This window comes from Ananas comosus, linkage group 13 (assembly GCF_001540865.1).
Source record: "Ananas comosus cultivar F153 linkage group 13, ASM154086v1, whole genome shotgun sequence".
In the NCBI taxonomy this organism is placed as follows: domain Eukaryota; kingdom Viridiplantae; phylum Streptophyta; class Magnoliopsida; order Poales; family Bromeliaceae; genus Ananas; species Ananas comosus.
This window is the reverse complement of record NC_033633.1, coordinates 10,622,660-10,639,209: the sequence shown is the minus strand read 5'-3', so window position 1 is coordinate 10,639,209 and position 16,550 is coordinate 10,622,660. Positions and strand designations below refer to the sequence as shown.

Sequence of the window (16,550 nt, the reverse complement as noted above, 5' to 3'; positions counted from 1 at the left end):
CACCCATGAATTACATGCAAATTTACAAGTAGAGATACTACTTTTTTTACCCAAAAAATTATAGATAAAATAGATAGGTATCCGTTAAATTATAAACATTTTGGGCAATCCATGGGTACCAACAAGTACCCGCATATATAATTTTTTTTAAATTTTTTTACATATATAATTTTTTTAATTTTTTTTAAAAAAAATACTCTTTTTGTTTTATCCGTCTATAAAACCCCACCACCAATTTCTCCCACTGTCATTTTTCTTCTTCATTTTCTATTGTATATTGTGATGTTTTAAACAATAAGTTATGTTTTAATCTTTTTAAAAATAAAATATATGTTAGTAAGTATAAGAATGGAAAGAAAAAATATATATATATCTTGCGGGTAGCCTGCATACTCGCTCGCCCACCCGCTGGCCGCTATGGATAAGAATAATGACTAATTAAAAATTTGCATGCAAATTCTACCCATGCCCGCATACTCTGCAGTTACAAGGACCCGCCCGTGCTTTGTCATGTCCGCTCGTTTATCAAGTCTACTTTTCTTTAGCCATTTTTCATCAGATTATTATTATTATTATTATTTTACTTTGAGTAATTAAAACCAATGCTAAGATGCAATTCACTGCTACATATCTTTCTAATTTCATCTAATGTGTGATTAAAAATCCATCTATTAAAGATATAATGCAAACTATTTAGCTCCGAATCATCGATCGCAGTTTACAGATTGTTTCCATTGATAACTAACCATTCCTTTTAATTTGTACAAACTATCTCAACAACAATTTATTTTAACATTTGAATTTCAAATAATTCGCAAGTAAGATAAAATTACAATTATTTGAAATTCAAATAGTAAACCGAATTATTTAAAATTCAAATATCAAAACAAATTGTTGAGATAGTTTTTACAAAAGGAGATGGTTAGTTATCTCTTCTAGATTAAAAACAACTGCAGAAGAAGCTCCAAAACATGAAGAAGCAACCGAAAATTCGATCAAGGAACTAATCACCTCACCTTGCATTTTGTCTCACATAGTACTTAGCTCTAAAACGTCAGGGCGGTCGCGACGGACGAACAGAAGAAGAACGATCGCGAGCACGAACGCGGAGATCATCAGAAGGCCGCCCTTCGATCGATTCGCGATCGCGAATCCGATCTCATTCTCCTCGATTGCTATTGTCTTTGTTGTGTTACGTATCTCGATCTTCTTCGGCTCTCCTCTCGGATCTTTGTTCACATCATCCTCCAACTTCCACTCCACTTCTCGCTTCTTCTTCGCCGAGGAATCGTTCTCCTCCGTCTTCGATGTGTTCTCGATCGCCTCGAATACCCCCGACTCCGTCAAACAAGCTCGGGAGTTGTTGTTCGGTCCATCAACAGCCTCTTCGGTCGACGGTTCCGTCGTGGCTCGGAATTCGACCGATGACGACAGGTCGCATTCTGCTTTCTCATTCTCCGTGCTATCTTCTTCTTCTTCTTTTTCGTCTCCCTCCTTCTCGTCGTTTGCTTCTTCAGATACTTTTACTTCAGTAGGGGTTGCTTTCGATTCTTCCGAACTTTCGCGATCATAATCGCCATCATTACCGGGTTTTAAGATGATCTCCTCCTCCTCGGTCGCGGCGACGATCTCCGTATCCTCTCTTCTTGGACTCAAATCAAGCTTCCCTATGGATTGATTCTCCTGATCAATCTAGTACCAAATAAAGAAAAAAAAATTGTGCATACAATTAGGAATTAAATTACAAATTGTGTAAAAAAAAATCTTTTTATTTTCTAGATTATCTTTTTATTTTCTACAATCCAATATAATAATTACATCGATTTCGAGACTAAACTAATAAAACCTTAATCAAAACTACTCTTAAAATAAAATAAAAAAAACAATGATCATATACTAAATATTTGTTTATTTAGAATGAATAACCCAATCACCTGAAATGAAATTTCCTCAGTTTCCTCTCTCCTGCAAAGTATAATCCATCAAATCACCAAAAAAAAAACTCATTGCATAAACAAAAATTCAAATATATGTATATTTATATATATAATAAAAAAAAAGCTATAAAAGAACCCCTTTTACATTTTCTCTCTCCCTTGTGATACAATAGAACCATTCTCCTCCTCCTCCTCCACTTCTTCTTCTACTTTTGCTCCTTCAATTCTTTCATTATCTACATCCTCAGCGAAACTCCTCTTCGTCGCCTGATCCTCGCGACGAGCTCTTCGAGCTCTCGCGACGACGGAGGCACCGACGGCGGCGGCGGCGGCGGCGAACACCAAAATCGCGACACCGACGCCGCAACAGCCGGTCATCGGAATACTCAATCCTCCTTTCCTCCTCCTCCCACCACCACTCACCTTTTCCATGCCTTGTTCTTGATCTCTCATGATCAACAAACTCAACTCTTCTGGCCTGGTTTCTCCTTTTATTTCTCTTTTTTTTTTTTTGTTTGCTTATTGGATTTTTGTCTAAAGGTGTTAGTACTTGTTGGTAGTTATGGTGTACACCAATCAAATTAAAAAAAAAAAACAAAAAAAGGCCAAACTATTCCTTTAGTCCTCCAACTATGAGATTATGACACTTTGGTGCTCAAACTTTAATTTGTTTGTTATAAGAATTTTATAAAGTGTTACGATTAAGTCCCACAATTCCATCGTCAATGATTTCGAATTGGCCGATTCGATCAATCCAACCGTGACCCAATCTATAGAGCGCGGTTTGGTTCAACTGACTAGATTTTTTTTTATCGAGTTGAATTAAAATCCAACGGCTTATAATCAATTTAACTGATTTTATTTTCTATTAGCACGGATTTATTTTATAAAAGTGAAGCTAAAAATCTTATATCTATTTAATTTGGTTTGTAAATCCACATTTTATTTTATATATTTAAGTATGGTGCCAGAATAATAATAATGATATATGTATACTTTTGTATATAATAAAATTAGATAATAATAATTAAATATTTATCTGTTATGCTTACGTCAGAATGATTCTCAGCCCAGTAACATTTTTGGATCACTATTTGATACAATTTTAAAAACATTGCTAATTGACTGAATATTGACGTGTCACTGATATAGAAATAATATGGCATCTTAATCATTGTCCTATTATCTACCACAATATTGCAACATCACTTCGACGTTACTAATAAATTAGTAACATATATAGCATTTCGTCGACTAAATTGAGTTATAAGACATAACCGTAATATTCAAACAAAAAATTATAATAAATGAAAGTTTGAAAACCAAAATATCACGCATATCGAGACCGCCACAATATTTTCAACTTATTTTGAAGTAGCTCCCTCAACTATTCTTTTTTTTTTTCCATTATTTTTCTCATTAACACTCTCTTATCAGTTAACTTTTTTTTTTATTCAAGTTATTCTTGTAAGTTAAGTTAAAATTTTGTATAATTTGACATTTTAATTAGCTAACAGCTATTTATTATATATACAAGTTATATTTATAAATACCTCCCTATTTTTAAAAGACTTATCACTTAACTCTGCATTATTAGAATTTCATAATTATTTCAATATATAATTTATATGATAAAGTCAAAAAGGTTACTGAGATATTACTTATATATTTTTTTTAAATGCTGAAAATGTATAAGAATTTTCTTTTTTTTTACCCTCATATTAGGCAACTTTGTCGAAGGGATCCCCAACTATTTACTAATGAACTTTTTTTTGTCGTTTCTAAAGATTCAATGAGTGTATTAGTAATTATCAAATTGTAATACACAATTTATGTACGAAATAATGACAAAATTGTACCCATGCTGAGTTATATAAGTATAGATTTTTGAAAGGCCGTAAATAGAGCAAAAAAGTAATTATTTATAATAAACTTTTCTGTATTTTAGTCTATATATATATATATATATATAATTTGATAATAAAATCACCAATTAAATTGTCCCTGTTTTGAAAATGAACTATAGTTGAGGGGTTCTTTATGTGCAAATTTTGGACCAAATCATAATTCGCGGGTTTTTGAGGGGGTGGGAGGTGAAATTTTGCGGGTAGATGAGAGACCGGTGGCGGGTTGGATCCGCTTACGAAATCGCGCCATTGGGGGGATGGTCGGACGAAGCCCCGTCCGACACGTGGACAACTCTCCAACCAATCAGCGTACAGCTCCGAAAGATGCTTCCAGAAATTTTGTGTAAATATTTTTTGGGTTAATTGCGTACTGGTACCTATAAAATTATAGTGAATTATAAATATATATTCTTAAAAAAATCAACCTTTATATATAATTACAGTAAAAATTCTAATTTTTTCAAATATGTCGCTGCTGTTGGAATCGATTAAAAAAATTTAGTTAACCATGGATTAAATACTTAACCCCAGTTAGTTAATGAGGTAAATTGACTTTTTTACCCTCTCTTATTGTTGGGATTTTTGGTGGGACATTTGTGATGGCAAAAATGTCATTTCACTTATAAAATAAATAGTATTTTAACGGTAATAAACCAGTGGGACATATTTGAAAATAGAGTTATTTGCATACACGTCCTTACAAACATAGCGAATTGCAGAAATATTCCGGCAAAACGAAAATTCCTCCAAAATATTATGACTTTTATAGAGACAACATATGAAAGTTGAACTTTGTAGAGATTTATTTACAATTTACTATATTTGTAGAGACCTGTAGGAAAATTAACCTGTATTTTTTTAATCATTTTTTTTTACTTTCAAAAAATTATATTTTAACTATTCAAAATTTCAAGTTGACGCATTTAGTCTCCATCCGTCAGGATTCCGTCACTATTCCGTCCATTTCTTATAATTTATACTAAAAATATTATTTAAAATGACAAAAATATATTAAAAAATATTTTTTTATACATTTTGTAAGAATAATTTGGTTATTCGTTCTTTTTATTAATGTCGTAATTTTTAAAAAACATATTTTTAAAATTTTAGGAAGGTAAAAATGTAGGATTTTAAAAGTCAGATATAGAAAGTGAAAAAAAGGGATATTTATTCTATATTTTATCCTCTATTTTATTTTATTTTGTTTTTTGCAATAGAGTCCATTATCAAAAATTCAAAATTCTGTGGTTTTTATTTGACATTTTAAGGGATATTGTATTATTGTAATTTGGTTTGTAGTTTTCTTTTTATTTGTTTAAATATATTGGTTTCTAAACTTGAACTTACCAAACAGTTAAAACTGTTTTTAGTTTTTGAACTACAAAATAAATTTTGAAGTTTTATTCAAACTAAATTGAAATAAATGGGTGCAAAAAAGGACTATGGTACAATATCTACAAATTGCACTGTTGTAATAGCAGAGGGACCATCATAAATTTTACCTAGAAATATGAGGACATGTGACATATTATTCACATTAATGCTTCGGTACAATTTCGCGCTCCGTTAGGTCACCGGAGTAACAACAACATTATGATGGCCATTACGGACCGAATGAACGGCAAGGATGCAAGAAATGTACCAAAACATCGCCAATTTATTCGTCATTAGAATCCATCCACACCTCTACGCTGAACTTAGAAGTCGCAGTTAAGATTCAGAAGCTCATTTCAGCTTTACGCCTGATCTAAAAGCTCTAGACCTTTGCACAACCAACGCAGTTTCGAGTTTCGACTACGTTGGATCTTTAAAATCACTAAAGCAGCTATTGATGTTTTAAACAAACAACGCACGGCAAAGAGAGAATAAGATTGTGTAGATTCTTAAATATGCTAAATATTTGAGGGCCTAAATCTACAATGTACACAAACTCGACGGCAAACGAACATTTGAGATCAACCGGTCCCTTAGGATCAGTAAAGCTAAACAATAGAATTAAACACCCTCACACAAATTTACTCCTAAATACTCTATTTTTACACACACAGTCAGAGTTCACGGCGTTCGAGTCGTACCTACGTTGTGGCGGAGGAATGAAGACCCTAGCCCTTGAAGACTAAAGGCTTGTCGACCCACCGGATGCGGCACCCGCGGGACTGCAGCATCTGGAGGAGCTCCGGCGAGAGCACTTCTTGAAGCCCGCTGAGTAGCTTCAGCTTCTTCAGACGGCCGCAAGAGGCGCGCAACGCGAGCTCGAACCCCTCGATTGACACCCACGAGAGGTGCACCAGCTTCACGTCTTGGAGGCACCGAAGAGTCCCGAGCAAATTGCACAGGCCCAGGCCGGTTACTGGGCAGTAAGATATTGTAAGCTACAAGAAAGCAAGCATTATTCAGGATAGGAATCCTCGATGTTCCTGCGACCTGGGCTTCTTAAGTGCTTCTCTACCCCAAAAACCAAGCATCTGGCAAACGAAATGTCAAATGCTTTTGCAATGGCAGAAGACCGGCATTTATTTTTAAAAGGCCAGTTTGGCTTGTAAGGGAGTGCTGCTTGATGAACTGCTATTTGACTAATTCTTTAGGAGTTTCTACTTCTCGATCTCAAGAAATCTCGTGCCAGCTACCCACCTCAGCAGATACTCTAGACTTCTCTATTTGGCCCTTATTCTTCCATCAGCCAAACACAAAATTACGGATTTTTGCTGTCACGGGAAGCTAAAACGAGGTTCTGAGCCTCAAAGCAGAAAACAAGTTGGAGCATCTGCTTATGCAGTAGAGAGAAGTCATTTATGGGATCTTAGAATAGCTTCTTTTCCTAATGATACTACTCAAATAACACTACGCCCCTAAAGCAGGGCCAAACAGGACCAAAGCCCCCAATCCAAAAGTTCTAGCTTAAAATTTCTGCTTCTGTAGCAGTAGGAAACTAGTGAGAATATTTCAACGATAAAACTGTTAGTGCTTCTTCAAACAGCTCTAATCAAACAATAATTCAATGGGCGCTCCAGTAAGATCAAAGAGGCCCTAAAGTTGGAGAGAGAGAGAGAGAGAGAGAGAGAGAGAGAGAGGGAAATGGGACGAGTATCTTACTTGTCTAAGGTTTTCTGAGTACCGTGCGAGGGCCCACAAACCAGCATCGTCAACTGAATAGCATCGCTTCAACTCCAACTTCACAAGGCTCTTGCACCCCATTGCAAGGGAGGTGATACCTGAGCTCGTGACACGAACAAGACCCCTTAGCTCGAGGTCAGTTAGCTCCTCTAAGCAACTAAGATGCTTCATCCCGGTATCACTGATCTGAGTGCAGTAACAAAGGTTTAATCTCTTTAGGCTCTTGCAGCCAGCGGCGATGGCGGCCAATCCATTATCCGTAACCGCAGTGCAGCTATTGACAATAATGAACAAAATTAAGCTACTTTTGTTGTTAATTCTCGTAGTCAATACTTAAAAGGATCATCTTCTCCACTCAAGAAGCAGAAGCCAGGCGTTTACAAACAAATTTATTAGAGCATCCGGCAGTGCAGGGAAGCCAAAATGGGCTTCTAGGTCCTACTTCAAAAGTAGAAGTCGTAGATTGAAGCTCGCATCTCGCTCTAGTCAGGAGCTCTGCTTAAACAACATTTCTCGCAAGAGCCCCAGCCGGGCCGACTAGGCCCTTATTGAGGGTAAAAGATTGAGCATTCCATCAACTTACCGATAGAGATCAAGTTCTTGGAGCTTTTCGCAGTTGGATCCAATATAAGCGAGGCCCTCATCAGAAATGCTTGCACAAAGCCCTAATTTCAGTGCTGTGAGCTCGGAACATCTAGACATGCACTTCAATCCTATAAGAAGAAAAGAAACTCTCAAGCAATTACCAAAACCCAATCGCGAAGAGCAGTAACAATCTACAAGATAACCGGCCTACCTGCATCATTGACATTACAATCAGTGAGGTCCAGTTCTTTCACACTGGAACAACAAATCGTAAGCTGGTCCAGGCCTTTTTCAGTTATTAAAGAGCAGGACTCCAATCCGAGACATTCGACCTTCTTGCAGTTATTGGCGATAGAAAATAGGGCATCGTCCGTGAGCAGATGACAACACACAAGATTAATTGTTCTCAATTCGGCACAGTTTGCTACGAGCTCAGAGATGCCTTCATCGGTCACGCCCTTACATTTACCCAGCCCAATTTCTACGAGGTTTTTGCAACTCATACCGATGATTTTCAGGGCGGAAACTGATAGTTGGAACCCGTCGAGTTTCAGTATATTCAATGTGTTACTAATAACGCTTAGCTTGGAAAGGAAGCATGATGTTAGCTCCTACGGAATGCGAATCAAAAGAACTATCAATAACAATAAAGAACAAACGCAAGGAAAAAAAAAAGAAAAAGGCAGGGTGTGGGAAAATGGGAGAAAATAAAAATGATGACTCACGGAAACACAGTCCCTAGCATTGATGCTTCGGAGAAGATGGTGTCCTTCGAGCAGCGAAGCTAAACCGCCTGAACTCACATTCTCACAACGTGAAACATCGATGCTCTGCAAACGAAGAAAATAAATCGATGAATTGAAAGATTGTTCTCCACAACGTCAACCAAAACTCCGAACGAGACAATCTCAAATTTTAATTTTTTTTCCCCTTCTAAATGAGAAGTAAATTTACTCGTCGTCAACACCACAGACATTTGCAGATTCTCAGATAATAAAATGTTGTTCCTAAACGCAGCAAATCAAGTAAAACTATTGTGATCCATTTGGCTCTTGTATTATAAGTCAAATTATCTTATTATAGAACATAAAGCGAATAAAATTTACCTGGAATGAGTTACAACCCCTGCTGAGAATTCGCATACCGTCGTCGTCGATAAAATAGCATCCGACCATTGCCAAATCCTCCAGCTTCCTGAGAGAGGAGATCGATCGAAGGGATTCGTTGGTTACCTGAAAAAAAAAAAAAAGAAGAGAAGAACAATGCCAACATCTAAGATCCTTCCCAAATTCTCCAAATCCTGTCACTAACCCACTAATCCCAGTTCCATATCAATTTCCACAGAACAAAACAGATCAAAAAGTTACCATAACAAGTGTATAGATTCTTTAACTAGCTCGCCAATCAATTTTTACAGTGTAGATTAGATTCGCAACTAGTAAAACAAAGATGGGGAATTCGAATCGAGGAGAGGGACCTTGATGTAGGAGATGTCGAGGGAGCGGAGATCGGGGCACTTCTTGGCGAGGAGGTCGATGCCGATGTCGGAGATCTCGAGGCACCACTTGACGGAGAGGCGGTCGAGGGCGGGGCAGCCGACGGCGACCTTGGCGAGGCCGACGTCGGTGACGCCGAGGCATTTGTCGAGGAGCAGCTCCCGGAGCCCGGCGGCATCGGCGACGGCGGCGGCCTCCAGCCCCCGCCACCCGACCCCGCTGGCGCGCGCCAGGCACACGGATCGGAGCCGCCTCCCCGCCCCTCCGAGCGCGGCGGCGGCGAGGGAGGCGTCGTCGAGGGCCGGGCACGCGGAGAGGTCGAGGAGCTCGAGCGCGGGGAAGCGGCGGAGGAGGCGGGGGAGCGCGTCGCGGCGGAGCGGCCGGAGCGCGCGCCGGTGGAGCGCCTCGGCGCGGAGGAACCCGCGGCTCACCAGCCGCCACGCCTTCCGGTCGCGCGCCGCCGCCACGCGGTCGAGGATCAGCGCCAGGAGGTCCGCCGACAGCGCCGCCGTCACCGGATCTCCGGCGATCCGCCGCCGCCGCCGCCCCCACTCCTCCTCCTCGTCGCCGCTCATCGGGACGACAACGACGGTTACCTTCTCACCGCTAGGGTTAGGGTTCGGGAGATCGCGATCGCGATCGCTCGCTCGCTCGCTCGCTCGAGAGAGAGAGAGGATTAGGTGGGGATGAAGAGGAAGGAGGGGACGGGGACGGAGGGTTGGAGGAGCGGGGAAACGAGAATCGCTGGTGTGCGGCGGCGGCGACGAAAGCGCGTTTCCCGACGCGAATGCATGCTCGCGTTTCCCCTCGCCACCTCCGCCGCTATTTTCCTCCTCTCTCGGATCTCGTGAAACGCCCCGGGCCAGAGCAGGGGAAACGAGACTTAGAGAGAGAGAGAGAGAGAGAGAGAGAGAGAGAGAGAAAATAGGAGAGAGAGAGAAGATTCCGGTCAGGTTACCGCCTCCACTGGGTGAGTGCTGAGCACGCGAAATTACTAAATTGCCCTTGACATTATTCAAACTTTTCCGTTCGTCCTTTGTCCGTAACTAACTCTCGTTATACGTTGAAAATTAGCTAAAATTTACGTAAAAAAATTAAAATACAAAAAATATATATTATATAAATTTTTATTTTTTTATTTTTTTTAATTTGCAAAAATTTTGAAATTATCTTTAATAAGAGTTACGCGAAAATGACTGAATTGACTTTGCTTATTTTGTAAAAAAAAAAAAATTAAAAATTCTTTTCGGTATAAATTACAAAAAAATAGACGAAATAGTGACGCAACCGTGATATAATTTTTTTTAAAAGTCGGAAAAAAAAAGTATTTATATGTGAATTTTTAGTATTTTGACCTTATGTAAAAGTTAGGGTAAATTACAAATTTGGCTCTCAAACTAAAATTTCCGTCCTTAAATTTTATTTTGTTTTAAATTTTAGTTTAAATTTTTAGAATTATTGCAATCAAGTTCTGCATCCCGTTTTAGTTGACTAAATATCGTTATATCACTAATGTGGAAGTAACGCAGTAATATTTTGATTGATTATACATAAATAATTAAGATGTCATATTACTTTTATATTAACAGTAAGTTAAAATTTATTCAGTTAAATTGGATTGTAGACGAGCCAGAAATCACAACTCTCATGAGGAGCTAGTCTCCTATGCTTTCGAAAGTACGGGGCCCTCCGTACTTCTAAGTTGTTTTCGATGATGGGACGTCTGATTCGGCGATTGGTTCCGTTAGACATGATCTACGCTATTGGAATTATTTAGAAACCAAATTTCATAATTTTTTGACTTCATTTGCCTAGTGAACAAGTAGCCTCAAAATGAACGGCTGAAAATAAAAATCTCATAAAAAATAATGATAAAAAACTCAAACTTCAAATCGGAAGTATTGATCTTGCTATTGACGTTAAGTAGAATTTTCTTTTAAATTTTCATGTAATTTGGATACACTGTTGAACTTAAAAACGTGCCGCATCGGCCGTTAAAATAGTCATTTTTGGGACCTTTTGATCACTTAGTAAATGATGTCCAAAAATTATAAAATTTGGTTTCTAGATAGTTCCAATAGGGTAGATTATACTTAACGGAACTGACCGTCGAATCAGATGTCCTATCATCGAAAATAACTTACAAGCACGTAGGTCCCAGTACTTTCGAAAGTACAGTAGACGGACTCCTCTCATGAGATACCGTAATATAAATTATTGATCCAAATTCTGAATTAGATATAGTAATGAAAATTTAGCATCCTATATTAGCATCCAAATTCTTTTTTTAATTTTTGCACCTTAATTATTATTTTTAATTTGTTCTCATTCTAAATTAGGGGAAAAAAAAATATAAAAGTAGTCCCTGTATTACCCTAATATTGCTATTTAGTGCCTATATATTCATTTTGTTTCAATATTTTTGTCACTGAACTTAAAAAAGCTCAACTTCTGCCACATAGTATAATAAGGGACGATTAGTTATATATATAATTATATATAATTAAAAATATAGCAGTTATAATTATATATATTTTGTTTAGTCACATGCAGTAAAAACTACTGTTGTTATAAATAATTTTTGTAATTATAATAAGTTAATTTTTTTTATTTTTGAATTTTAGGTAAAATTGTATAGAAGTTGTCTAAACTATGTATCGTTTTAAATCTGTTACAGTCAAAAATTGATAGTTATATATATATATGTATACTTTAGAAACTATAGTACTTGAATTAAAAGAGAGTATAGGGACCATCTTGCAAAATACCCTTCATTTTTTCATATATATATTTTCAAAACACATGGAATTTACGAAAAATTTATGTATAAGGTTTTGTCTCAGCGTGTGTTACTTGGGACGTAGGTATTTGAATTCCACGCACGTTTATTTTTGCTAAAAAATTGGGGAGTTTGACCATTTCTTTTCTTTCTTTTTTTTTTTTTCTTTTTTAATGTTTTGATGAGGATACTACTACTAGTAGTTTAACCCTCATGTGAAATTAAATGAATTTATTGGAGAAATTTAACTATATCCAAGATTTGGTTGAATATTTTTTTAATATTAAAATCTCCAAAAAAAAAAAAATTTTAAATCCCAAGAGATAGAGGCAAAGCCGGCAGATACAAGCGAATCGAGAGCTCCTCAACGAGGCTTTGCTGGAGAGCTCCCCACTGAAGTTTTTCTTTCCAAAACTAGGAGTCCGACGAGACTCAAACTAAGAACCTCAGCTTTGTATTACGTTAAATAATGTAAGATATTTTGATCTCTAAGAGTGGTCTTGTGTGACCGAATCGACGATCGGCTCCGTAAGACTTGATTTAACGTATTAGAATTAGCTAAAAAATAAATTTTGTAATTTTTCGATATTATTTACCTAGCGATTGAAAGAGTTCAAAATCAATAGCTGAAAATAAAAATCTCACAAAAAGTGGTGATATAGCATTAAAATTTTCGATCACAGATAATAATCTTGTAGTAGATTGTATAAAAAAATTTATGTCGAAATTTCATCCGATTTGAATATTTCTATACTGTTAAACTTGCAAATTAACAATACATATCAATCATTAAAAATTATTGATTTTGAACCCTTTCTATTGCTAGGTAAATAATATAAAAAAATTACAAGAATTATTTTCTATATACTTCAAATACGCTAGATCAAGTCTAACGGAACTGATCGTCGATTCGAAAACTCCATTATCGTAAAAAATGATTAGAAGCACGGAGATCTCCGTGCTCCTAATATTACGCAAGACCTACTCTCTCTCTAGTACTAACTTAAACTGTCAGAGAAAGTAAGGGGCTGCTTGGTTGTGCGTAATTGCAACTGCATGTAGATTCAAATCTCATGTTTAGTTCGATGTATTTGATTCAACTGCTGCAATTGAAACTGCACAAGGAGACTCAATTGCAGTAGCTAAAACTGCGCCCAAATTAGTTGCAGCTCCAACTACAGCAGTTGGAGAGAGTAATTTTAAATAAAATGTTTGTTTACCTTCTTAATAACTTTTTGTACAGAAATTTATGCAGAGGTCAAAGGACTGTGTGGTGTAAATAAATAGAAGTTGGGGGTTAAAGAGAAAAGGAGGAAACTTCTCAAATCCACACCTCCTAAATTAATAAATAAATGTTAAATATTAATTTAGTTAAATAAATAAATAAATAAATAAATAAATAAAGTGCTGTGTCGTTTTTTTTTTTTTTGTGAGGTCATTCCGTACCGCTTTTTCTCTCTTGTGGTGGTGCGGGCCCCACCCAACGTGGCGTCCGCATGCGCCCGTACCTATCTAAGGACGGGCGTACCTGGAGTGGGCGTAGTTCCCGCATAAATTTCACCCCTGCACCCGGTCCATCCGTACACTTCATGCACCGGACCTCACAATTTATAATAATAATTTAAATAAAAGTGTAATTTCACACATATCCCTGGTGACTCGATTAAATAATTAAAATAGTGTAAACATTCCATGGTTAGGTTCTTTAATTATCTATTAATTAATATTAATAACTTGTTAGGTTTAAACTGCCGACTCGATTAAATAGGCTCCTAGTCTGATTCGATCACACACATTCCAGCGGGACTATTGAGTATCGCAGACTTAATCATATATATAGTACACGATCTCTTTGTTAGGTGATCTGGAACTGATTATATATATAGCATGACATCATTGAGTTATATAAAATATTATTTAATTAATATTTGTTATTATGATACTAGATATAAATAATTCATACCAAATACTAATTTTGAGTCTGTATGGTGTAGAGCTATCAACGAGCCAAACATGAGCGGACTCATTAAAATACTAAGCTGAAAAATTTAGTTCTTGTTCAGCTTATTTATTAACGAGCCGAATATAACCTCGCTTGCGAAAAACAAATTAGATTGTCAATTTTATTACTGAGTGAAAATTTGAAAAAAAAAAAAGAAATTAGAATGTTAATCTAATAATTAAAATTCACAAAAAATAAATTTTTTTTTACATTTAGGTTGGCCTAAAAATTCAAATAGTGTAAACTTGTAATATATATTTATTTTCGAGCCATATAGAGCCCAACATGAGCTAGCGTTAAGATTTTAAGTTGAAAAACTTTATCTCGTATTTGGCTCGTTTAATATATAAACGATCGGTCGATCTCGAACTCATTCAGAGCCAAACACGAGCGGGCTCGCGAATCTGAGGCGCGTTCATGGTACACGCGGTTCAAGAAATAAATTCTTGTGGGCCCCACTGATAGGTGGACCCGCACCCCGAGTTTCCCGCCAGATACGCTCCCGCGGATGCTTTCCCCTCCTCCTCGGCGCGCTCCCCGAGATTCCTCGCACCGCAGAATCGGACCCGAAAATGTGACCAGCACGTGGAGAGTTCAAACAAGAGGTCCACGTGTGCAGGTTTACTTTGGGTGCGCGGTTTTACGTGCGTTTACGTTCGGTAGTGTCCGTACTAAAATTGATCTGTAGCTGTGCTATTCGTACACCGGGTATCGCTGGATCCATCCAACAAAATCGCGCCACGTGTCCCTAGGGTGTGAAAGATAAGTACAACCGCTTTTCTTGTATATAGTATATAGTATATATGAATCCTCAGTTTTGGAACAGATGGCCGCGAGCGCGGAGGCGCGGGCGAGGGCGAGTGCGAGCGCGCGGCGCGGGCAGGCGGGCGGGCGGGGCGCGGCGTGGCGCGCGCGTGCGGGGAGCGGGCATGCGGGGGGTGGAGGGCGAGCCGGAAGTGGGAAGCGGGAAGGAGAGAGGGCGTGGGCCCAGGCAGGTGGGGCCCACCCCTTTTTTTAATATTTTTTAAATTTTATTTTTAATTCTTTTTCTATTAATTTTGAAAAGTAAAATTTTTTAAAAAAATTAATATAATTTTTTTCAATTATTATAAAAATTTAAAATATATGCGTATTTTGAGATATTTAGATTGTATGTAAATCACAGAGTACTAAAGTGGAAAAGTGTGAAACTATAGGGGTGATATTTAAAGTTTTTTCATAAATAAATATAGAATTTTGCCACACTCCTGTAGGGATGCAAATGGATTCGAATTGGTGGAGCTTCCACCAGATCCATTCTGAATAGGGCGATAAGTGGAAATAAAAAATATAGAAAAATATAATTCATTCCGAATCTGTTTTGATCCGTCAAATAAATGAAGCGAGAGACAGGAGACTCTTTTCTTCTTTCAATCTATTCCGATTTGTAAGTGAGGCCAAAAATAAAATAAAAAATAATTCATCCTCAATTTGCTCTGCCCCAAAAAGAAATGGAGCGGGAGGTCGGAGAACCCTCCCGCCTCCGGTTCCCTACGCTTGCATAATAATAATACACGGGATTGTTAACGGGGAAGAATAATTCAAAATTTTATCAGAATCCGAATTCTGAATTTATTTAATATTATACGGATATAATTTCGGATAGTATCATACTAGTATAAAAAATAAAAATACAATGGATTTGAATTTATATGTGGATTTTGTCTTTATTCGACCCGAATCCGAATTCGAATTCGAGTTCGATTTAAGCTGGGATTGATTTTAATATAATATATACAAATATTTGCACTTGTGTTTTAAAATTTTAAATTTTAATATAATATATTTTAAAATATAATAAAGAGAAAAAATTACTTTCGGTTCGGATTTTAGTCCGATTAAATTTGATCTGTCAATAATAATAATAGTTAATGAATCTATTTATTAATATTAAAATTAGCTGTGTTATTGATATCGCATTGGTACTAATAGTAATATATAGAAAAAATTATTAATATGTCCCTACAAACTATTGAAATTATAGATTTATCCTTTCTCTCGCTACAACCGAATTAGGTTAAAGAAACACATTTTTATGATACTTTTATATAAGTGTTCCATTTATGCCAAATTTTTTTTAAAACATCTATTAAGATCTAAATATAAAGCCCAATCTAATAAAAACCAAAAAAATTTACTATGTCTACCAACCACACCCAGCCCACTCGGTCTGATTACAAATAAATAGAAAAAAAATATTGATCATCATCTCCTCTTCTCCTTCTCCGATGCCGTAGTTGACGAGATAGGATTCCGGCGGCTGAAGTTCGGCCATGAGGATCTTGCAGAGATCGTAGAGCGCTACAATCGCCACGTATCCCTCTGCCATAGGTCGCTGAAGGAGTGGGTGCCAAATATCAAAGTGGCCCTACCTATAGCTGCCCCATATATAACAACACTTGTAAAAGTGTCGGTAATTTAATCAGTAACACTTTTTTTTGACCTATACCGATATTTAAAGGTGTTGCTATACACTGCCTTTGTTGTAATGTCATCCCATTAATTGGTCATTGTGTTCTTGTATAAACATTTTTAAGTATTTTTATCATTGTTTTTATATGTGTAATGGTATCTCTTATTTCATTTGGCCTAAATTGCAAATTTTTAAAGTCTTATATATTACTATTATTATTATAAATCTTAAAATATCTTGAAAAATATAAAAGGTTAGTATTTTAAAAAGTGTGAATA

General features: G+C 36.9%; 2 protein-coding genes across 3 annotated transcripts; both read right to left on the bottom strand.

The window, feature by feature from the left end:
- On the bottom strand, positions 654-2,456 carry LOC109719132 (neurofilament medium polypeptide-like). The gene is made up of 3 exons (XM_020245664.1): positions 2,083-2,456; positions 1,935-1,965; positions 654-1,692 (listed from the first exon to the last, which is right to left on the bottom strand). Exons 1-3 carry the CDS (start codon positions 2,388-2,390, stop codon positions 1,030-1,032), a joined length of 1,002 nt encoding a protein of 333 aa, XP_020101253.1. The 5' UTR covers positions 2,391-2,456; the 3' UTR covers positions 654-1,029.
- LOC109719462 (F-box/LRR-repeat protein 3-like) lies at positions 5,702-9,951 on the bottom strand. 2 transcript variants are annotated; one of them, XM_020246165.1, is made up of 7 exons: positions 9,021-9,951; positions 8,650-8,775; positions 8,269-8,373; positions 7,755-8,154; positions 7,542-7,671; positions 6,938-7,232; positions 5,702-6,216 (listed from the first exon to the last, which is right to left on the bottom strand). In XM_020246165.1, exons 1-7 carry the CDS (start codon positions 9,612-9,614, stop codon positions 5,947-5,949), a joined length of 1,920 nt encoding a protein of 639 aa, XP_020101754.1. In that variant the 5' UTR covers positions 9,615-9,951; the 3' UTR covers positions 5,702-5,946. The 2 variants fall into 2 exon arrangements, with proteins under 2 accessions (XP_020101754.1, XP_020101755.1); XM_020246166.1 differs by having other exon boundaries at positions 6,061-6,194.